This window comes from Vicugna pacos, chromosome 23, assembly GCF_048564905.1.
Source record: "Vicugna pacos chromosome 23, VicPac4, whole genome shotgun sequence".
In the NCBI taxonomy this organism is placed as follows: domain Eukaryota; kingdom Metazoa; phylum Chordata; class Mammalia; order Artiodactyla; family Camelidae; genus Vicugna; species Vicugna pacos.
In genome coordinates, this window is record NC_133009.1 from 12,067,840 (window position 1) to 12,091,960 (window position 24,121).

Consider the following 24,121-nt stretch of genomic DNA (forward strand, 5'->3'; position numbering starts at 1 on the left):
ATCTTAACTGAGGGAAACCGGCTTCTAGTAGTGGAATTAAAAGCACTCACAGCCTGGATGAAGGAGCTATCTTGGGAGGCAAAGGAGCCTTCCTGATGACTCAGAAATCAAACACATGTAAGCAGCCACCCACTCTCCACCTCTTCCTAAGGAGGTTCCTGAAATCGTCCTTCAAAGCATTTCTACTCTGAAGAAGAACTTGTTACCCAGGGCAAAACTGCCTTGTCATTCTTCCTCACCTGAATTCAACTCAAAGCAACATTTACGGAGACCTTACTATGTACTCCTGGGGCTGATGCCACAGGGAAGTGATTAAAATGGTGCCGTCTTTGTCTTCTTGCTCACTGTTGTATCTTCGGTGCCTGGCACATGGAAAATACTTGAGAGAAAGGAGGAAGAAAAAGCAGAGTAGCCAGTGAAAGAGGCAAGATGTGATGAGTGAAAAGACACTTCCACCTAATGTGACAGAACTTGACAGCTGAGAGGGAGCACAGGAGTCATCCAGTCCAGCTTCTCTGAGCCCAGCAATGTCTCTAGAGCTCCCTTAAGGAATGGTCATTCGGCCTCTGCTTGAACTCTCCCCTTAACCTACCTCTTGAAGATCACCATTCACAGAGATGAACGACTGGGCTCCCATCACCTTTCTTATCTCCCTTGTGCTCCACCTCCCTTCATCCCCTGGGCTCCATCTGCACTTCATCCCTCCTCCCTTCTCCATCCCTTCTCAGTGGCCACCACAACACATGGGACCAGTACCCGAAGGCCATGCCCTCCTCTAGCCACACACACCAGACAACTCAAGCATCCCACATAGTGGGCACACACCTACATCTCTGCGCCACAGTCCAGAATGCCCAGCTTCCCCATTTGTGCCTGCCGGTACCCCAGTTATCTTCAGGCCTGCCTATGCCTCCACCTTATAGCCTTCCGCAACTGCCCTGTTGTCACAACCAGCCACTCAACCCTCCGTGTGTCCACGGTATTCTGTTTGATTTGCATGAAAGTTTCCTGTAGCTAGTTCCCCAGCTACACCAGGAACTACATCTTCCTGAAGACAGAAGCCATTTGCCATTCATTTTAGAAGCCTCTTTTATTGGGTTGAATAACCTCCCCCACCAACTTTGTGTCTTTCTCAGAACCTCAGAATGTAACCTTATGTAGAAACAGGGCCATCACAGGTATAGCTAGTTGAGGGGAGGAAATACTGGGATATGGTGGGCCTTTAATCCAACATGACTGGTGTCCTTATAAGAAGAGAAGAGACAGTGACAGAGACACACGTGTGACTACCAATGCAAAGACTGGACTGACATGCATTAAGGCCAAGGATTACCACCAACAGCAGAAGCTAAGAGAAAGGCATGGAACAGATTCTCTTTTAGAGCCTGCAAAGAGAGCGTGGCCCTGCTGACACCTTGATTTTAGATTTCTAGCCTCCAGAACTGTGAGGGAATAAAGTTTCTGTTGTATTAAGCCACCCAGTGTGTGGTAATTTGTCACGGCAGCCCTAGGTAACTCATATAGCTATATAAGGTTTAAAGCCAGCACCTTCAACCTCACGTGACTCACCATTACTCTTCTCCTTCATCCTCCTCCAGCTAAAGGTCTCCTTCACATGCTTCCTCTGAATCCTCAGGAACCTATCCTCATGCAGAGAGAAATTCCCAGCCTCAGCTTCTTCATGGATTGTTCCCATCACCCTCTTGTTTTAGTTGAAACCAGCTCTCCCTGAGCACTCTGTTTTTCCCCATGCCCCGACATCCTGGACTTAGCAGTAGGGAGTTTTCAATCTCCACATTTTCATCTTCCAAACAAGAGTTATTTGACACTCAAAAGAAAAAAAATAAATTCCCCATGGATTCAGGCCATCCAGCAGTACCACCTCCTCATTACTGTCATCTGATTATTGATGGTCAACATCTATTGAATGCTTAGAAATATGCCAGAACTTGGGCTTAATTTTTCATGGATCATCCCATTTATCAACTGCTTGGTCCCTCCCTTTCATCCCTTAAATCTTTGCACCTGGCTTTCCAGCCCACCTCCTGCTATCAGAATGGGAAATTTTAATGTTCATGAGGGAAAACCATTCAACACTCCAGCCTCTCCATTCCCAGTGGCCTTTGCCTTCTGCCCACAACCTGGGCCTGGTCATTACTGAGAGCTGCTCCATCTCTAACTTTTACATACCAGCCTTCGACACGATGATCACACACTTCCACTCCTCCCACCCTCTCCTTTACCCCAAACTGCTCTTGGGCTTCTCTTTGATCTCCTTACCCTCATCTTTTTTTTCCCCCAACCATCAATTCTCTCCAGATTTCACTTCCTTTCCCATTATACTAGACCCTGTTACGTCACTTCCAGTACCCTTTCCCCACCACCTGAACAATCTCTCTCCTTGCCCTGCTGTTCATACTTGACCTGCCAAACCCAGCACTGCACGGACCCAACAGCAGAGACTGTGCTCATTTCCATTCTCAGCTGGTCCCCTAGATGCTTCTCACCCATCCTTTTCCTCTTCCTTGAAGCACTTTCTTTTCCCTTCCCATTGACAGCTACACCGAATCTTCACCACTCTTTTCAGATCTCACCCGACCTGCGCCCTTATTATTTTCAGCCAACATCATCTCTCCACTCAGAGAAACAAAAGGCCATTAGCATCAACTCTCATTTACACGCCACCTCCACAAACACAAGCATATGCACCGGCAACATCCCAAATCCATCTCTCCATCCACTCAGGAACATCATTCCATCAACTATCCACCCTTCTCTCTATCCCCTCCCTTTGTCTTCAGCTCTCCCTTTCACAGACTTATTTCTCTTAGATTATCATCATACTACTATTTCAAGTCCAATGCCCCTCTCCAGATATATTAACTCTCCTTCTCTTCCCGAAACAATCAATACACAACAGCTCAGCGTCCTCATTCCCCATTCATTCCTTAACCCACTGTACTCAAACGTCCATTCCCACCACTTCCCAGAATCTACTGCCTCAAAAGTCACTACCTTCTAGTTGTCATATCATCAGTTTGACACTTGTAATGGGCATGTGACATTCTTCATGGCCATATAGTGTCTACACTGTCTCCCTGTGTTTAGGGAATCACCACCTTACAAAGTAGAGCTTGTCTTCCACCCACAAGCTGAAGACACCATGAATCTTCCTTCTGCAGCCTCCCTGGTAGCTAATGTCCAAGCACATGACCTAGAATCTGCCCATTGGAGACACCCACCCCCATCACAGAATGGTCCCTAAGGAAGGAACTATGCAGAGCCCCTTTTACAAGAGCCTGGCAGCATCACCCAGCTCCCAGAGGCAGCAGGAGCAGTTCAGAAAGTGAAACCCGGGGTCCGTGGATGGTGGTATCAGCACTGCATGTTGTGAGTCCCCGTCCAGTAGTAACAGCAGTGGTATGTTCACTGGACCAGTTCTGCCATATTATTTTTGGGCATTGTTCCCAGCAGCATAGCCTCCCAATGTTTTCCCAGTCTCTCCAAAAATTCTGTGAGTACCTAATATATTAATAACCTTTTAATAAACTTTTTCCTCCTTACATTAGCCAGACTTGAACCCTGACCACTGTCACAATGTGGACTAGACTCTCCTCCCTTGGTCCCCACAACAACTAATTATTCCCCAAGGTGTTGTTCTTGGCCTTTTTTTTTCCTCAATATATCCTTTTTCCTGAGCAGCTGCATCCACTAATATGGCTTTCACCACCATCTATATACTAATCATCTGCAAGTCAACTTTTCCAAACCAGACATTTCTTCTGACCTTAAGACCCCCATGGGCATGTCACTGGGATATCCCATGGGTTCCTCAGTGTGACATGTCTAACCCTCAGCCCATCTCCTATTCTCCAACCTGGAGACTGTGCCCTAGCTATGCAGTCTCCCAAGTGAAAACCTAGGTGTCACCATCTTAGTTGGCCATGTAAGCTTTTCTTAACTGAATGTTCTTTGCAGAAGGGTGCTGTTAAGGCCTATCAGTATCCCAACAATTTTGCTGCCATTTGGATAAAAATAGGAAACATGCATATTTTCTTGTCTATGCATATCTGGATGTACACGTAAGATACTGGAAACACTGACTGTCCCAGGGAGTGAGACTCTTCTCTGTCATATACATACCTTTTTGAATGTTACACCATTTGAATTTTTATTTATCCAAAATTTTAAAAAATTAAATTATAAAATAATTAAATGTAAGTTTTAAAATATGATCCAATCCCACTTAGAACCATTCAATGGCTTCCACTGACTTCTGAATAAAATTCCATTAGTTTAGTTTAAAAAGGCCTTTGTCTCCCGTAGCTCCATCACTCACTGCTTTCCTTCAGGGCATCCTCTGCTTTAATGATACCAAATTACTTGTGGTTCCACCATCACACTATGCCCTCATGCCTTCACATATGCTGTTCCTTCTGCCTCAAGCACTATTCCCCTAGTTTGACAATTAGGAAAACCCTCCCCCATCCTTAAAGACACTTCTCATCACCCAGTGGCAGGATGAGTCACATATTTGTTACTAAAATCGTGACTGCATCAAGTATAACAACAGTTTACTTTTTAAAATAAGTATTAGAGTGAATTCAAACTTACTCTCATTTGAAATCCAATTTGCTTTCTTGACCTAGAGAGAAAGGAGGAGGGATACGACAGGACCCTAGAAACTGTGGCTCAGATGTCATACACAGGGGACACAATCCACCACGTGTCTGTGATGGTTCATTTTATGTGTCAACTTGACTGGACACAGGGTGCTCAGATATCTGGTTAAACATTATTCTGAGCGTGTGTCTGAGAGCGTTTCTGGAGTGAGATTAACATCTGAATCAATAGATTACCACAGATCACCCTCCTTAGTGTGGGTGGGCCTCATCCAATTGACTGGAGGCCTGAACTGACCAAAAAGTGGGATAAGGGAGAATGCACGCTCAGTTTTCAATCTGGGACATCGGTCTTCTGTGCTCAGACTAGAACTTAACCACCACCTCTCCTGGGTCATCCAGACGGTGGATTATGGGGCTTCTCAACCTACATAATCACCATAATCCAATAATCCTACTGATTATAGATAGATATATTTATATACATATATACATATATTTATTTATGTTTGTAATATATATAAATCCTGGTTCTGTTTTTCTGTAAGACCCTCACTAATATAGGGTCTTAATGGCAGAAAGATTGAGAACTGCTAGTTTAAGACATTACACAGAGTCATCTCTCTGTGATGCCTCCCCTGATGCCCACAGGCAGAGTTCAACATGCCATCCACTAGGGCCCACAACTGGTCCTTGATTCATTCTTCCCACAAATACTTATGAGGCAAACCTGGTTTCAAGCACTGGTAATACACCCGTGGTGAACTAGACCAATACCCTCACCCTTTTGGAACTGTCATTCAATTGTGAAAGACAGACAATAAGCTAAATAAGTAAGAAAAATAAATGGTATGTTCTATGACAAGAAGCTGGAAAATTAAGCAGGAACTGAAAATAAGGAGTGTCAGAAAGAGGAGGTGACAGTCAGTGTTTAGTAGGGTTGGGAAGGAAAACTTCATCAAGATCTTGGCATTTCGGGAAAAGCCAGTGGAAATGAGAATGTGAGCCACCAGAGCAGCTGAGGGAAGCATGTGCTCCAGACAGAGGGGTCAGCAAGTGCAAATGTCCTGAGGTAGGACGATCATATGGCCCTTATATTAGGCTGGCAGGCCCTTGAGGTCAGGAATCACACCTTCCATGAGAGCAATAATTATTTTAACTGAATAGAAATAACAATTTATTGAGTACTTATTGGGTGCCAGACACAGTAAGGACTTGACAAGCATTACCTCACTTAATCTTCACAGTCTTGTGAGGTCAGTATATTACAGCCATGGAGAAGTTGTGACAGTGCTGTATCTAGTGGTCTGTTATAAGGATTTACTATTTTATTAACAGAGCTTGGCTTGTTTGCTGTCTTTAAAACGGAGATGACTTCAAGAATAACTGTTCCATGATGATCCCACCACTCTGAGAACTGCAGACCCATTACAACTCTACAATGGAATAAATTGGCTTACCAGATCTTATTGGAAGTTACTCACTGAAATGTGAAAACAACTTGCTTCCCTCTCGTGGTCTCAGTATTTTATCTTAGTCTCATTTAATTCGATTCAGCGGTCATTTCCTGAAAACTTAGTACCAAAAGACATAGCCAAGAGCTACCAGTGATACAAAACTAAGGGAGATGCAATCCTCTGCCCTCATATTACCCACGGTCAGGCCACAGAGAAAACACAGCCTGCAAATGATTGCGACGCAGCAGCAAACACAAGTTAGCTGCCACTATTAAGGCTGAGATCTGCAAATATTAGCTACTCTATATAAAATAAATACACAACAAGTTTCTTCTGTATAGCACAGGGAACTATATTCAATCTTATAGCAACTTACAATGAAAAAAGAATATAAAAATGAATATTATGTATGTATATGTATGACTGAAACATTACCCTGTACACCAGAAATTGACACATTGTAAACTGACTATACAGCAATTTAAATAAAAAAAAAGTTGACCGAGCACAAGTCTTACGGCTATGCATAAAGGGAGTTTTTTTCTAGCTTATTTAACAGGTCCGTTGACCACATTCAGGGAAAGGATGCAGTTACCAAGAGTAGAGGAGCTTTTAATCAGAAAAATGGGACAGCTTGCAACCTTCCATTTGTTTAAACCAATAATATATCCAAAAGGCACACCTGCAGTCTCCTTAGAAAACACTGAAAGAAGTTAAGGAATTTTGCTTAAAACCATCCACTTTCTTTTAGTTTACAGTTCAAACCATAAAATAAACTGTGTATTTGGCTGTGCTGTTATACCATCAGGCTCTCTTTCCTTCTAGATGTGCTGAAAACGGAAATCTTTACCACTGGTCAAATAAAACCCAAAGGGTACAGAATGGAGAATCCGGTTTTATCAAGTTATGTCTCTGTCTTTCTCAGAATACTAATCTCAGCTTTTCTTCCTCCAGGGAAGTGAAATGAATCCAAGTAGCCTAGACTGGACTTCCTCCACCACCGAAGGAAACAATCCAACCACACTGTGCCTGCAGCTCTGACACTGATGTGGAATTAGCCATGCCCTGGATCTGCGTGAGGCTGAATTATCCAAGAATTTAAGTAAAATCAAAGGGCGCAGGTGAAAATCCCAGAAACTACAAGGAGGGTCCTACTCGTAGAAGTTTTCAGCACTGGGGCCTGAACCAGTCATTGGGCCACTCAGCACCGCCCGGCCATAGCTCTTGATGTGAAACAGCACTGACATTATGAAAGCATCACCTCAGCTAGCAATGTGGGAGGACTCGGTGGGGCCGCCCGATCACATGCGACAACACTAATGAAGAGGACAGGTGCAGAGCATCCACTAGACAGTCTATTCTTATTTACTTATTTATTTATAAAGGTACTGGAGATTGAACCCAGGACCTTGTGCATGCTAAGCATGCGCTCTACCACTGAGCTACACCCACCCTGATCCCCCCAAGCAGTCTAATTTGGCTTCAAAGACACCCCCTCCGCCCTAAACATGATCCACTTCAGTCTTGTCCTCACTCAAAACCAAGCTTCAAGCAAGACAGTGGACGCCCCCAGAAGCTATCAAGTAGCCCCCAAATGTGTGGCCTCCTGACAAGCACTAGGAATGTGGGGTATGGCCTCGAGGCCTCCACCAGGGTGGAGGGAGGGAAGAGTCATGCAGCTGGTTTGGATGTGTGGAAGGTTCCCCAGATTTGGGGAACCTGACCTAGCAAATTGCAGACCAGTAGGCCAGACACTTGGGCTGTTATCAGCGAGAACTGGGACAGGTGTGAAGTATCACCATCACTCAGGAACTAGCTCACCTGCGACGGGCAAGCAAAAGCCTGGGGGGACGGGGGCAGAGCAGCTTCAGGACAAGAGCTGCTCAAGCTGCTGGGCAGACTTCTGAGGGACCACAAGGGAACTCAGAGCAGAGTTGCTGGAGCAGGCTATGGGGGTGGGCTCAGCCCCAGGCCCCTTCTCAGTGTGACTAACCCCCGGGGCACTGGGAAAGGGACAGGGAGAGACAGAAGATGCTCAGCGTGGCCACAGCCTCAGGGATTCCTTGGTTTAAAGTAATAAGAACTCCCTCCCAGCTAGAAGGAGGGTCGGTGCTTCGCCTTTAGTATTGTTCATGGTTTTAACTCTGTTCCATCTTCACAAGTAGACTGAACGCCCTCGAGGGCTACTGCTCCTTGCAGCCTTGGCAGTGAATGGTGATAGGACCACACTAATCATTCTAGACTTTTGCACTCCCTGGAGCAACTGACATACACAGAGCCTCACCCAACTACCATCTGGCCCTCTGGGGATAAGTCTCTGCAGGGATATTCTAAGGAAAAATTATGGCTCCTTTAAGAGGCTTCTGGTAAATAGAGTTCTAAACTCTCTGGATGCAGGCAGAAGTAAGGATAATCATCATTCGGTATGGTTAAAATAATCAGTAACTACAACTTTTTGGAATAGGAGAGCCACCAAGAAAATAAACTGTCTTCTCATCAGGATGAAAAAGGCCACCATGAGGAGTCCCAGGCACAAGCAGAGCCCCACGCGGGGCTCGGGCTCGGGGCCAGGCCCTGCCTCTGGCGCTTTCTAGCTCTGTAACCCTAGTAGGTTCCGCAACCTTTCTGAGCCTCATTTACTTCACCTGTAAAGTGAGGGAACTGCATTTGCACAGCGTTAACACTCCCGAAAGTATCGGTTATTGTTACTCTAAAGGTGGTCACCTTGTTTACCCTCAGCTGGAAAAATTCAGCCAAAAAAGAGTCACAACGGGGAGAAACTATTTGCCCTCAGCGAAAAGGATTTCGAGAAAGGATCTGAAGCGCCGGAAAGAAGTCCTCTCTAGGTGAGGATTAATAAAGAAAAAAACAACGCCCCCCACCTCTGACATGTTGCAAACAAGCAGCCAAGGGCATTCAACCAGCAGGGCTGTGCAAGCTGAAGGAACGCAGGGAGGGAGCCTGGCCTTGTGCTGCTGGACACTCCGAGCCCCAGGGGGAAGTGACGGGGAGCTGAAAGCCAGTCTCACCTGACGTTGGCCTGCACTTTGCAGGCCTGCAAGCCTTGTAAACACCAGCGTGGAGACCGAAGAAAGAGCCGGAGACAGTGACACGAGACGCCAACGGTTTGTTGGATGTGGGGGGAGGATCTTACACGACGGAAGCAAAGAGTCCCGGAGCGACACGCTACCCCCGACAGCAGACAGCAGGCAGGCCACGGCGGCGCGCGTGGACGACCATTTATAGGGGGAAGTGACGTCAGGTTGGCGCATGAGTTACCAAGGAAACGAGCAGCTGGGGCAAGTCCCGAACAGCCCCTCCGGTGTCACAAGGGCAGGTGCTTCCTCTTAATTAACTAGCAGGTGGAGCTCTTCTGGCCTAAGGGTTAGAACAATCACTAGCTGGGGCGGGGGCAAGCACGTCTCCGTGAGCACGGTGCAGACGAAGGGACGGGCTGAGGGGGACGCACAAAGGGCAAGAGAACCGCCATCTTGAGTGGCCTGACCTCATGCCTGATAAGGATACAAAAGGCCAAGGGAAACTAATAGAATATGCTTTATACCTAGGTATTTGTATTTCTAAACTCGCTTTACGAGATCCAGCCCTTCTTAGCAATGATTAGAAATTATTAAAATAACAAACGTGCCACTTGGAAGTTTCTTTTGATGGAAAAGTGGTACACAGATCCTGGCCCGTCAACCCCATTGCTAAATAATACAAATAATAACCACAATAATTTACTAGGCACTTGCAGTACGCCAAGCAGCCCTAACGCTTAGTCGTACATGCATTAACTCACTCAATTTTTATAATCATCCTATAGCACACTTCTCCCCATTTTATACAAATACACGAATTTTTTAATGAATTAACTGATGGACAAGCAGCCATGAGGGATGATGAGTTCTGTGTTTTGACTGTTGTGTGTTGATTGTTGAGAGTTGACTACAATCAGCTTTTCAAAAATAAGCAATAAAATCAAACTGTTCTGTGGCTGTTCCAAAGACACAAACCAGGCTGCTGGTTACCTCCATTCACTCAGGAAGTGCCCCCCCCCCACAAAGCCAGCCTGGCTACAGCAGAAGAGACTGATGGTTGCCACTTTCTCTTCAAGCAGCGAGTCAGCTGTGTGTACATACAGCAAGTAGCAGAATGAAAAAGTAAAAAAAAAAGAAAGCACAAAAAAGCAGTGGTAGAATAAAACGATGATGCTCCTTCCATCGCTTAAAGACGAAAGCCATGAGAAAGCTTAGATTTAAACTGTGCTGGATTTGCACAGACTGAGGACTCTGGGCTCTTAAAAGGTGACCTGCAGATAAGCAGGATGGCATCCCAGAACCAGCCGGGGCAGTGTCTCATGTATGTTCCTTGGGATTTGGTTCCCCACACACACCCGGCCCAGTGACAGCTAAGTGCTGTTAATTATTCAAATCACTTCACCAAGACCACCGATGCCCCAAGAGGGGAAGATACCCAAAAGCCAGTGGCCAAGCTGGGGCCACTCTGCAGGTCTCCCAACTCTCACCTGATTCACAGAGCTATACTGAGGCCACAGCCAGATAATTCAGAAGGACATCTTTTGGAAAGTTAAAATCAAAAGCTCTACACGTGAGTGCTGGTGGCCCTGGTGGTATTATTTAGAAATGATTTTTAAAGTCATGATGCATTTATGGATGGTAATTTAAGTCCCTTCCTGGTGATACTAGGACACAGTCCCACATTTACACAGAACACAGCTCTCTGCTGCAAACGCCCTCCAGGCAAGCGATCAGAGCCCCAGCTCTCCAGCTTGGAAAGCAGATGGCCGAAGGAAGCTGCCAAAGGCTCGCTCCACTCAGTGGCCCAGATCTGAATGGAGGACCCAGGGCATAAGCCTCAGCTCAGGAGTCCTGGGATCACAGAACTCTGGATCTGGAGGGGACCCCAGGGACCACACTCATCAGCTTACAGATAAGAAAACAAAGGTGCAAGGAGAGCTCACTGTACCCATGAAACAAGGATTCTACATTCTCTGCTCCCCTGCCCCGAGTCACCTCAAATTTACCTCTGTCTCTCTGTAACATACCGCTTCCCCTTCCATGTTTCATTTTTCTCCAGAGCATTTATAGTAAATCCTCCTTATCAGCAGGGATACAACTCCAAGACCCTAAGTGAATGCCTGAAACTGCAGACAGTACCAAACCCTATCCAGCTGACCCTTGAAAAACACAGGGGTTAGGGGCATCAACCTCCTGAGCAGTCAAAAATCTCCACAGATGGCCTTCCATATCCATGGTTTCACACTGGCAGATTTAACCAACTGGGGATTGGGTAATACTGTAGTATTTGTTTTTTAAAATCCTCATATAGTGGACCCGCACAGTTCAAATCAAGGATCAACTGTATCAACTCCATATACTATATTTTTTCTGACACATACATACCTATGATAAAGTTTAATTTATAAATTAGGCACAGTAAGAAAATATCCAAATTGCCAACATCACCACTTTCGCACATTGGGGTCATCATTAAGTTAAAAAAAGGGTTACCTGAACACAAGCACTGGGATACTATGATGCTATGAGAGTCAGTCTGATAACTGAGATGGCTCCTGAGTGAGTAATGGGCGGGGTGCTCTGGACAAAGGGATGACTCATGCCCCAGGTAGGATGGAGTGGGATGGCGTGAGATTTCATCACACCACTCAGAACAGTGCACAGTTTAGAACTTAGAAAGAATTGTTTATTTCTGGAGTTTTCCATTTAATATTTTTGGACCACAGTTGACTGAGGGTACCTGCAACCACAGAAAACAAAACCACAGACGGGGGGAGGGTGGGCACTACTGTATAGGCTTTGAATTTAACATACTAGAGACTTTATGCTTGTTTGTTGACTGTCCCACACAGTAGGAGGTAAACACGCTGAGAGGCACTGATGTATCCTCAGCACCTAGAACGTTGCAGCAGGCTCTCAATAATGATGAGATAAATGAATGAATGAATCTATTGCATCCACCCAGCACTTAACAGCTTACAAAGCTTTTGCACAAATATTATCCCTTGATTTTCATACAAAAATCGACCATGTCCCAGAGGAGTAGTACCATGAAGGTCAGACTTTCTATCTTCCCCGGGTGCAGGAGCAGGTCCCGGTGGCCTGAGGCAGGACTTGTATTTTCCTGGGAGAATTAGGGGGAAACCGGGCCAGACAGCAGCCCCAGGAAACCCATCTGTCCTGGACACCCAGAAGCAGACCAGCCTGCCTGAGGGAGGCAAGATGCCCTGCCCTACCCTGGTGAAAGGTCAGAGGCAAAACCATGTTTCAGCATCATAAATCCTTTCCCATTTGCTTCACTCAGGGCCAAGACCAGAGCACTGGTTGGTGGGGTGGACAATCTCTGAGACATTCCTGGGTTTAGAAACTCTTGTATTACTCATCCAGCCTGAGATGCAGGATATCCTGCACTGCCTTCTCTGGGGCATCAGCTTCAGCCCAAAGGACAGATCTCACAATAAACAAGGGGCATCATGTCCCCACATTTGTGTTTTATTCTCCACCTAGACTACTCTCCCCCACCTGTCCAAAATTTCCACCCATTTGCAATAAAATCCAGCTCCAGCAACACCTCCTCTATGAGCCTAATCTGAATCTACCCCTTCCCCTGCCCCCCTGCCCCCCTCTGTAATTAATCTCTTCTCATTCAATTCCGGCAGCATTTGGTACCATTATCATTACATTCCTCATGTCCTACCTTTTACCAAGGTTTTTATTGTCTATTTTGATCTCCAATTACATATATAAACCTTTTCTTAGCAACAAAACATGTTTCTTTCACCGAGATATGTCCCTGAGGCATCCAGCAGTCCCAGTACATAGCGGGCACACAGTAATTGATTTCTGAATAAACGAACAAATGATCAGCTGCTGGGAGAAACAAGATGAGTTATGGCTAAAACCCTACCCTCACCCTCAGGTCTGGATTCAGATAACAGCCATTCATCCATCCAGAGCTCTCTGGCTGAATCTGACCCACCCATTTCTACCATCTTACACTATTTTTATCAAATTACCCTCCTGCACAAAAAGTCGTTTGTTGGTTTTTGTAAACTGATTGCCTCTTTGAGAATGAACTGCCCTCAAATTATATCAAGAGCCTTCAAAAGTTGTTATCCTCTGTCTGAATAATCTCTTTACTGGACATTAATAGATGGGCAAAAATCTCTAAGACAAAAAACAGCCACTCCAGAACCCTGGATGTTATCTTTGGTTTGGTTCCTCCTTCTCTCTCATTCCCCACACACAGGCAGTCACGGATTTCTATTTTTTTGCTTCTCCACCTGTTTCTGGAACCAGCCCAACTTTCTCCGTCGTCACTGACACGGTCGTCTCTCACCAGAATTGCTGCCCCAGCTGCCCTAACTGCACCCCTGCCTCCAAGCTCACCCTGATCGAATTCATTCTCCAAGCTGCAACTCCATTACTCTCTCTGAAAGGCAATTCTGATCACACCCCTCTCCTGCTCAGGCTCTTCAACACCCTCATGATGTACAGTCTGTACCCATCCCTGGGGCACACAAGGCCCTGGGGATCCGGCCCCTACCTCCTCCTCCTGCCTTCCCTCTCCCTGCCTCCTCACACCTAGACTCCAGCCACACTGAACGACCCAACTTCCCCAGACGTGCCAGGGCTGTCTTCCTGCCTACCCTCCACTTAGACTGTCCCCCTGCCTGGATCCTCCCACTGTCCTCCTCTTCTCCCTCTACACCCGGCCAGCTCCCTACTTATCCTGCATTTTCAGACTCTTCCCTGAGCTCGCAGCCAAGGTGGCCTGATGCCAAGCATCCAGCTGGCATCCCTGTGTATGGCACCCCCATGTGATATCACAGCCTGCTTACCTGTCCCCTCCCCATCCCATACACGACTTAGCTTCTTGACGGCAGGGACCAAGTCCCCAGCACCTACCTGGCCCCGTGCCTGGTGCTAACAGAAACCCCATATGTAACTACAAAATAATCTTGGAAATCAGATCAGCCTCTGAGGAGGCAGCTTCTGAACAAGGGTGAGAACACCAACAGCTCAGTCCCTACCCCTATTCATACCACTGGTATGCTGGAAAGCAAATTTAAAACAAATCTAAATTCTTCCCCTTAAAATAAAAGACAAGTCATACACATGATGTTCACTGAGACACTACTGAGAAAAGGGAAGAACTGGGGACAACCTACATATCTAACAAGAAAAGAATAAAAATACTTACCTTAACTTGGGGACAATTATATAATTTTCAGTAGACAGTATTGTGAAGTAAAATGAATAGGGCATCTGGGGTCGGAGGTCCTGGCTTTACTCGCTTGCTATGTGTGTGACCTTGAGCACATCACTGCATTACTAAGCCTCCCTCTTATCACATGGGTTGTTGTGATAATAAAATAAAAAAATGGGCACAAGGCATTTTCATGTTTTTAAAGCACTACACCAATACAAGCTCATTCCAATTATAATTATGAGGACTAGTACAGACTAATGCTTATGGCCCCAAATGGGAGAAAAACTGTATATAAATATGTGTACAACCACGTAAATGATGTGTACACTTAGATAAAGATGGGAAGGAAATTAAGCAGAAATTAAAAAGTATTAAAAGGGGGCAGGGGTCAGCAAACACTTTCTGTAAAGGGCCACAGAGTAAATATTTCAGGTTCTGGAAGCCATAAGGCCCATCACAACTACTCAGCTCTGTCTGTGGCAGCCCAAAGCAGCCACAGACAGTACATTAATGAATGAGCATGACTATGTTTCAATAAAACTTTATTTATGGGTACCAAAATTTGAATTTCATGTCATTTTCCCAGGTCACAAAACACCATTCTTCTCTTTTGACTTTCTTCAACCATTTAAAAATGTAAAAACCATTCTTAGCTCATGGGCAATACGAAAACAGGTGGTGGGCAGGATTTGGCCAAATGGTCACAGTTTGCTGACCCCTGGGTTAGGATGATAACACAGTGAACTTTTTTCTTTTAATGGAATTTTCTTTCATGTTGTTACATGAGTTTTATAGTTAAAGGGAAAAAAAAGAAGATATCATGAATTCCCTGGGGTCTGCCAGAGCCATTCAAAGTCTGACCCAGCTCAGATTCAAACATGAGTCAGCTAAACCTCACTTCCTCTGTGAACTCATGCCCCACGACAAGCCCCAGAAGTCTAGCCTCATCTCTCCTTGGAGGCCCTAGTACATGACCTGCTGACTCCTCAGCTCTGGTATTTCAAGCTCTCTTCCAAGGTCTTAACCCAAATCTGATGCATTTCTTCAAGACCAAACTCCAGACTCACCTTCACCAAGGAGTCTTTCCTGGGTGACCACAGTCCAAGAAGATCACTCTTTTTTTCTTTATTAGGTAATCTGACTATAGATTTTTTTAGACTGTTCCCAATTGTTATATCCTGATGTGTGCTCTCTCCCAAATAAGACAGCAAAATCAAGGGCAGGACCCATGTCTTCTGTTACGTTTCCACCTCCCACAGCGCCTCCTAGAGGGCTGTACATACAATATGACTTCACAAATGCTAGTTGACTGTAAGTGGTGAGAAGCCAGTCAATGAATGGCATGCACCAGCAGATGGTCCAGGTTTCTGCTGCTGATTTTAGTAACGATATGATTAGCACTCTCTGCAGATCTCTCACAATGAGCCATATCTCCTATTATAATTGTTCATCTGGTCATTATTTTGGCACATTCCAAGCTGCTGCAAAAGTAATTATGTTCTATGCATGGAGCCACTCACCTCAATTATAGGCCTCAGCAACATTATGAGATAACATTCTATAAAGATGCTATGAATCAGTCGGCTGGGTATAAGGAGGCTTTTTAAAAGAAAAGAATGGTGAACCAACCATGTGAAGCCTGTTTAATCAAACACAGTATTCTTCTGAAATCAGAAGTCAGTAAGAAAAAGATTATCAAGCCACACAGACACAGAAGAACAAGAATGAAAACAGATGTGATGAAATAAAATTCATATTTTAAGGCAAGACAAGAAAAATTTAAACATAAAAGCTTTCTCTGCCCATTCGGGCCCGTCCCTCCCCTCCAGTGTGCACTGTGCATCTGCTTTATGCCTTAACCAGACTCCCCAACAGCAGACACACCTGTTCAACCACAAAGATCAATTTTTTTTCCTCTGGAATCACCTACGTAACACTTTAGAAGATAACAGTCCTTTCTTAATCCTGCAAGGGGTCATGATGATCTACCACTTGCCTTGTATGTGGGTGTAGACATCTTTGGTGAACTTCATTTATAATGTCAGTATATCACTTCCCTTAAAGACAGCGACTGATACAGAACAGGCTGGGTCAGACAACCTGGGGAGATACTGGGCTGCACCTGATGAATGTTCTTAGCCTAAATACTTGCTTATGACCTTCTTAATGCTGCTAGCTATATTACTTGTATTCTGTCTATTTTACAAGATTATTGTCTCTTGCATTATCAGCTGTGTGACTGAGCCTCCAATAAAAATAATGATGCCTAGGTGACCTGAAAAGATCAACCAAATACATAATTCCATAAGATCAATGATTGTAATGGTGTAACTGTAGATATGGGAAGAAGCCACTGGAGGGAACCATTCCCTGGACCATAACAGACTAGTAAGACAGGTGGCCCAGAGACTTTTGGCTACTGTTAACAAGGCCTAACCCAGGAATAGCACATTGAGTGACCCGTCAGCGAAATCCTCGCCTGACCTAGGAATGAGCATTCCTAGCACCGCGGGACAAAACGGTCATGAAATGCCTTCCAAACCATGGTTGAATTTTGACCACGAGGGGGCCCTGCCAACTAAAAACTGGTACCTGTCATCTGCCTCCTGCAAGGATGAAGTCGTGAGTCACTGCAGTCGCTGACCTTCAACACGCCCCGAAAGGAGTCTGGAGTGGAGATCGGGAATGAGGCACTCAAGATCAGAGAAAAGCTGGCAGAACAGGCCTTCGTTAGGTATTTCCAGGAGAAAATTTTATGAACCCAGTTTCTCACATACTTAGAAAAGCACTAAAACAATTAACCAAGAAGTCTCTTCCTCACTAATAGCAGTAACCTTCTACCAAGATGTGTGCTTGATGGCACATACCCCTTGTCAAAGCCACATATATCCTGGCCTCCCCCATTACCTCTTCGTGACAGTCCTCAGGGCTCTCTTGGAGATTCTCTTCAAGGTTAAAATCCTCAGGTGGCCTCAAATAAAATTTTTTACTTCTTTCTTAGATTGACAATTAATTTTTCCCTCGACAGATGTATAAGCAAGAGGTGACTTTCTTCCTCTTGTGTATGTACTCCTGGCTCCAGGTACCAGAATCCTTTGTTGTTCTCCCTCTAGAGCGCCACCTACTGCTCAGCACGGGGAGGGCCAGTGGGAAGCTGACAGCTACTATCTCTCATGTCTCAGGAACTGAGATGTCTCAGGGGCAGGTCCTAAACAAGTACCCAGAATGCAACCAGCTCCTTGTTCTAGCTGCTGCATACTGAGACTAATAACTAGAGTGCCAAATACTGTGCTCAGTGCTTGCATACATCATCTCATTTTATTTTCATAGTACCTCCATGACATTGGCACATTTATCCTCATTTCAACAAAGATGTACGAACAGCTGACAAACATGGGTTTGAGAGATCTACTCATTGAGTGGCCGCAACATGCCAGGCACGGTGCAAGGCCCCGGGGACTCAATGTTAAGCAAATCAGACAAGCTCTAACTTCTAGTGGGAGAGACCAAAAATAAGCAAATTTTTTAAAAAATAGGTTAACAAAATAATATCTAAATGTGTAAAGTGCTATAAAGGACAGAACGTGGTTACATGGGTAAAGGACTATTTTTAATGAAAAGGGAAGGGGAGTTTCCCCAGACAGCCTCAGCCTAAACACAAAGTGAGAATCCCTGCAGACTCAAACAGCACACTCAGGAGGGTGGGGAATGAGGCTGCTCTGTCCTCAGGACTAGTACAGAAACCCCACGAGGGGCAAGACCCCTGTACGTGTATGCAACATGAAAAGGGGGAGAAACAGAGGTTTGCGTATGTCCAGGAAAACTGGGAAAACATTCAGAGGAAAATACAGAGAGAGTTTGTAAAGCACAGGATCCAGTGGAAAAAGTGAAATAGAGACATTAATGTTAATGCACGTCAAAGAGAATGTCCTTGATGCTTTAAGAGCATTTGAACCTGCCTTACATGTAATTCATGTACCAAGGCAGGGCTGCTGTGTGATGCTACTGAGTGACATCTGCTTGTCACTTGTTGGTTTAAGCGGCCTGGCAGAAGCCGTTTCTACTGGTCACAGTTCTAGGGGTTAATGGGGTAAGTTTTCCTCAGGCACAGAAGTGGGATAAACAGGTTTTCTATTGGTAATGGGATAAAGTCCAGCTTTTTTTCTGTAATGGTGTAATTTTATTAAAATATCAAAGCATTTTTGTAACTATCAACTAGTTATTGTATATAAAAAGAGACAGGATGTTCAGGGAAAGGGCCAAAGCAACATAGCTACCCCAGTACAAGCAGAATACCCCCCAATTGAACTCAGGGCCCCTCCCCTGCATCCTTTTAAATGAAATCAGCTCTATGCTATGCAGTGCTGCCTTGGTCCCCCTTCCCTCTCCCCCAGCACCCACTCCCAGGGCCGTATCTGAGGCTGTTTCACTTCACAGGGTTGCACTCATTCTAACATCTCAAACACTGCCTTACCTCTGGCCACAAACCCCTTCCAGCTGCTTCACACTTTTATGCCTACTTCACTTGTCCTTAAACACATCAAATATACCCTACCTCTTTCTTTTCACCCTGGTCCATAACACTCTGATGACGTAACTTCATTCCCCACTTAGCCTTGACCTCATTGAGCCATCAGTCCATCCAACAGATACTTATGGAGTCCTGACTATGTACAAGTGTGACCTGGGCATGGCATATAGGGGACGTTAACACTGGCCACTTCTTTATGGAGATTACAGCTTTTGGGAGGAGACAGACAAACTAATAAGACTCAAAGTACAGGGAGGGGATGAGAACACATACACGTCTGTGCTAGAACAGAGAGTAAAGTTTAGCATCCCCATTGCCCTCAAACAATCATCTTAAATATCTAGCCCTTTGTCTTGGTACTCCATGCCCCTCAAAGTCCACAACCTTGGATATCTGGGGTCAGTCCAAAAATTCACTCTTAGGGAAAAAATCACACAAACATGCCAATTCTTCTTACCGCAAACTTACGGTTTCTAATCTCAGTCTAGCCTGTAGCTAAGACTGCCAGGTACTGCTGTTCAGGTTGTATACTTTGCAACCCTCCAGGGTACCATTCACATAGACTATCATGAGTATACTGGAGCGTCTAGACTTGTACTATATGTAAGCCAGACAAGTATATGCAATAGCCCTAACATGCAATAATTTTATGTGTGTCGTTTGTTTTTGATTTGTTGGTTGGTTAATTCCTTCACTAACACGCTATTATAACTGTACTAAACTTCCATACCCAATTTCAAAAGTAAACTCAGCTCTTATTTGACCCAGATAACCAAAATTATCAAATACCATCTCCCTCAAATTCCATCTCCTACATCTATAATTATATCTATACCTGGAGCCACCTTTGCCTCTTTCTCAGAGGCTTAGAGAAAGTCTTTCCCTCCCTCCAGGCACAGACTAGTTTCTGGAAATAGAAGTTCTTACTCCAGGTGTTCACTTTCTCACCACTCAAGCTGCATCTCAGGTAAGCGGGCATCCATCTTCAGGACCCGACCTGGACTCACCATATGACTCCTACCAGATCTACTGATAGCTTTTTAGTCCTGTGTATCTGATCTCCCTGCATTATGTACTATTGTCGATAGTCATGTCTTTCTTAAAATTCCTCCCTCCCTGGCTTCTATAATGACTCTCTCTTGGTTTTCTCCCACTTTTCTGGAAATCTCTTGCCTCCAGCCCTTCCTCTCCATCACCGCAGCCCTCATCTTCTCTCACTCGGGTTTCTCCTACAGCACTTCAGCTGGTTCCCCAGCTCAGGTGTAACCCCCTTCAATCTAGCCTCCACAAGGAGAAAGTCAGAATTCTTTCTAAAGTTCAAATCTAATCCCATCTTTTCCATGCATGAAATTCTTCAGTGGTGTCCTAGTGTCTACAAATAAAGTTCGAGTCCCTCATTTTAGTATCCAAGGCCCTCTCTAACCTGGAACCTGTCAACCTGCAACATCTTCTCTCTTCCTACTGACCTCTTCTGCTCCCAGCGCCACATACCCTGGACTACTTGCAGTTTTCCTTATGGGCTACGCTTTCCCTTGCCTTTAGAACTTAACATAAAAGGCTTTCCCTGCCAGGAGGGTTCTTCACCACCAGCAGCATTTTGTTAAATTTATTATTTAATTTTTACATATATATAAAATAATTTTTAAAATACACGTGTTACATAAAAACAACAAACCACCCAATCTAAGAACCAGAACATAAACAATCCCATTGCATCTACCTATGTGCCCCTTCTCAACTTTCCCCGGAAGAAACTACTATGATAACTATAGATTATTTATTCTCTTGCTTTTCACACAAAAATTTACTGAGGCATAATGAATTTTTGCATGTCCATCAAACCATCACCACAATCAGGATAATGAACATATTCGTCACCCCAAAAGTTTATTTTTATAATCTCCCATCCCACAGCCTGCACTCCCTACCTCTTCCCCCAGGCAACCACTGATCTGCTTTTTCCCAATATACATTGGTTCACATTTTCTAGAATTTATATAAAAATGGAATCATGCAATATATACTCTGGCTTCTTTCACTCAGCAAAATATTTTGAAATTTAACTCTGTTGTTGCATACATCAATAGTTCATTTCTTATCACTTTGCTGTATACCTAAAACTAATACTGTAAATCAAATACACTTCAATATAAAATAAAATAATTCATTTTTTTCTGTTGCTAAGTGGTATTCTATTACATGAATGTACCACAATTTGCTTATGCATTATCTATTGATGGACTTCTTTAGATGGTCCAATTAAATAAAGCTACCAAAAAGATTTGTGTACAAATCTTTATATGATCATATGCTGTCTTTTCTACTTGGTAAATGAAAGATAAACAGCTGAGTCATATAATAGATATACTATTTAACTTTTTAAGAAACTTCCAAACTGTCTTCCAAAATGATTGGTCTACTTTACATTCCTACCATCAGTGTATGAGAGTTCCAGGTCCTCCACAACCTCATCACCACTTGGTATGATCAGTCTTTAATTTTTGTCATCTATAGGTATGTCGTGATACCTCATTAGAGTTTTAGTTTCAAATCCTGATAATTAATGATGTTGCTCATCTTTTCAAATGTTAATTTTTCATCTTTATAGCTGCTTTGATCAAGTGTATGTTAAAAGCCTTTGCCCATATTTATTGAGTGTTTGTCTTATTATTGCTAAGTTTTAAGAGTTCTTTCTATATTTTGGTATGAATCCTTTATTTGGTATGTGACTCGCAAATATTTTTTCCCAGTATGTGGCTTATCTATTCATTCTCTTAACAGAAACTTTCAAAAAGCAGTTCTTTTCAGGCGCTCTTCTCCTCTCTCTATGTTATTATGGATTGTTTCTACTGGAATATCCTTAAGATTACGAATCTTTTCTCATCTACTATTAAGTCCATCCAACATATTTTTCACTTCAGATGTAGTAGTTTTCATCTCTAGAAGTTTGATGCACGTCTTTTTATATCTTTCATGACTCCACTTAACATGCTCAGTCTTTTGTTTCTTGAACATATGAAATAATTATAATAATTGCTTTAGTGCCTTGTCGGCTAATTTTATCATCTGTGTCATTTCTGGGTAGGTTTTGATTAACTGAATTTTCTCTTCATTGTACGTCATATTTTCCTATCTTTGCATGACTGGTAATTCTTAATTTGATGCCAGACATTGTGAATTTACCTCATTGGATGCTGGATATTTTGTGTTCCTATAAATATTACTGAGCTTTGTTCTATGACACCATTAAGTTACTTGGATGTACTTTGATCTCTTCAGGTCTCTTTTAAGATTTATGAGGCATGACCAGAGCAACGTTTGTGCTAGGGCTAATATTCTCTCTCTTTCTTCCTATTCTCTCTCTCTCATTCTCTCTCTCTACTTTTAGCAAGTACAGGGATTCCTAAATAATTTGTTACTTAGCTTTGCTTATTCTTGAGCTTTATAATCATAATAGGTAGACTTTATGCATTCTGAGTTTTAATTTTATTTTAGTAAACATTATATTTTTAACATTCAGCCATGTTACTGCAGATAAATGAAATTCATTCATTATTACCACTGAATAACATTCCATTTGGGTGAATATTCCACAGTATATTTATTTACTCTCCCACTGATGGAGATTTCGGCTGTTTTCAGGTTTTTACTGTTAGAAACAATGCTGCTAAGAACATTCTTGAACATGTCCCTTGATGCACCTCTGCATGGGATTCCAGAGGCTCTAGGATCCTAGTAATATTATTGCTGAATTTTATCCTGTCCCATCACGTTCCTGCCACTTGATATTGTAAAACATCTTAAATTTTATGAGATATCAAGTATGTAAGAATATCTCATCACAGTTTTATCTCTATTTCTCTTGTTATATATGAGATAAAGCATCATTTCCTATATTGTTGATCATTTGTCTTTTCTGTGTAATACCTGTTCATGTGTTTTGTCTATTAATTTACTGAGTATTGTAACTTTTTCTTATTGCTTTGTTGCATCTTTTAAAAATATATATTCTAGGTACTTATACTTTAAGATTATAAGTTTTGCATAGATCTTCTCTCAACGGGTAATTTGTTTTTTCATTTTCCTCATGCTATCTTTCCTGAATAGAAATTCTTAATTTTAATGTAGTCAAACACATCAAACATTTATGGTTGTCTTTTTATGAAACTTTTGTGGTTAACTTTTTTTTAAAGAAATTCTTTGCTCTCCAAAGGGCATAGAGGTTTTTCTATACTTTCTTCTAAAAGTTATAAAGTTTTGCCTTTTACATTTTTTTCTTGCAGTACAGTCAATTACAATGTGTTGATTTCTGGTGTACAGCACAACGTCCCAATCATGCATATACACACATATATTCATTTTCGTATTTTTTTCATTAAAGGTTATTACAAGATATTGAACATAGTTCCCTGTGCTATACAGAAGAAACCTTAAAATCCATTTTTATATATAGTGGCTAACATTTGTAAATCTCAAACTCCCAAATTTATCCTTTCCCACCCCCTTTCCCCGGTAACCATAAGATTGTTTACTAAGTTTCCGAATCTGTTCCTATTTTGTAGATAAGTTCATTTGTGTCCTCTTTTTTCTTTCTTTTTTTTTTTTTGATTCCACATATGAGTGATATCATATGGTATTTTTCTTTCTCTTTCTGGCTTACTTCACTTAGAATGATGATCTCCAGGTCCATCCATATTGCTGCAAATGGCATTATTTTATTCTTTTTATGGCTGAGCAGTATTCCATTGTATACATATATACCACAACTTCTTTATTCAATCATTTGTCGATGGCCATTTAGGTTACTTCCATGTCTTGGCTGTTGTAAATAGTGCTGCTATGAACATTGGGGTGCATGTATCTTTTTGAATTAGGGCTCCCTCCAGATATATACCCAGAAGTGGGATTGCTGGATCATATGGTAAGTCTATTTTTAGTTTTTTGAGGAATCTCCATACTGTTTTCCATAATGGCTGCACCAAACTACATTCCCACTAGCAATGTAAAAGGGTTCCCTTTTCTGTCTTTTACATTTAAGTCAACAATTTATCCAGTGTTTATTTTTATGTGTGGTATAAGGAAAAGAACTAAAATCATTTTGCCCAAACAAATAATCAAATGTCTAAGAGCTACTTACTTCCCCAGTGACTTGTCATGCCACCTTTGTCCTTTATCAGATTTCCACATGTGCGGGCCTGTTTCTAAGTTTCATCAGCCAATTTGTCTATCTTGCATTGATATGACACTGTCCTAATTATTAT

At 43.1% G+C, this 24,121-nt stretch overlaps 1 protein-coding gene across 1 annotated transcript in view; it reads right to left on the reverse strand.

Moving 5' to 3' along the window:
* Positions 1-24,121, reverse strand: part of KCNH1 (potassium voltage-gated channel subfamily H member 1) — a 329,150-nt gene that overhangs the window by 196,635 nt on the left and 108,394 nt on the right. Inside the window, exon 8 of the mRNA XM_072948224.1 lies at positions 9,109-9,265. Within this exon, the coding sequence (XP_072804325.1) occupies positions 9,109-9,265 (157 nt within the window). The remainder of the gene's footprint in view (positions 1-9,108; positions 9,266-24,121) is intronic.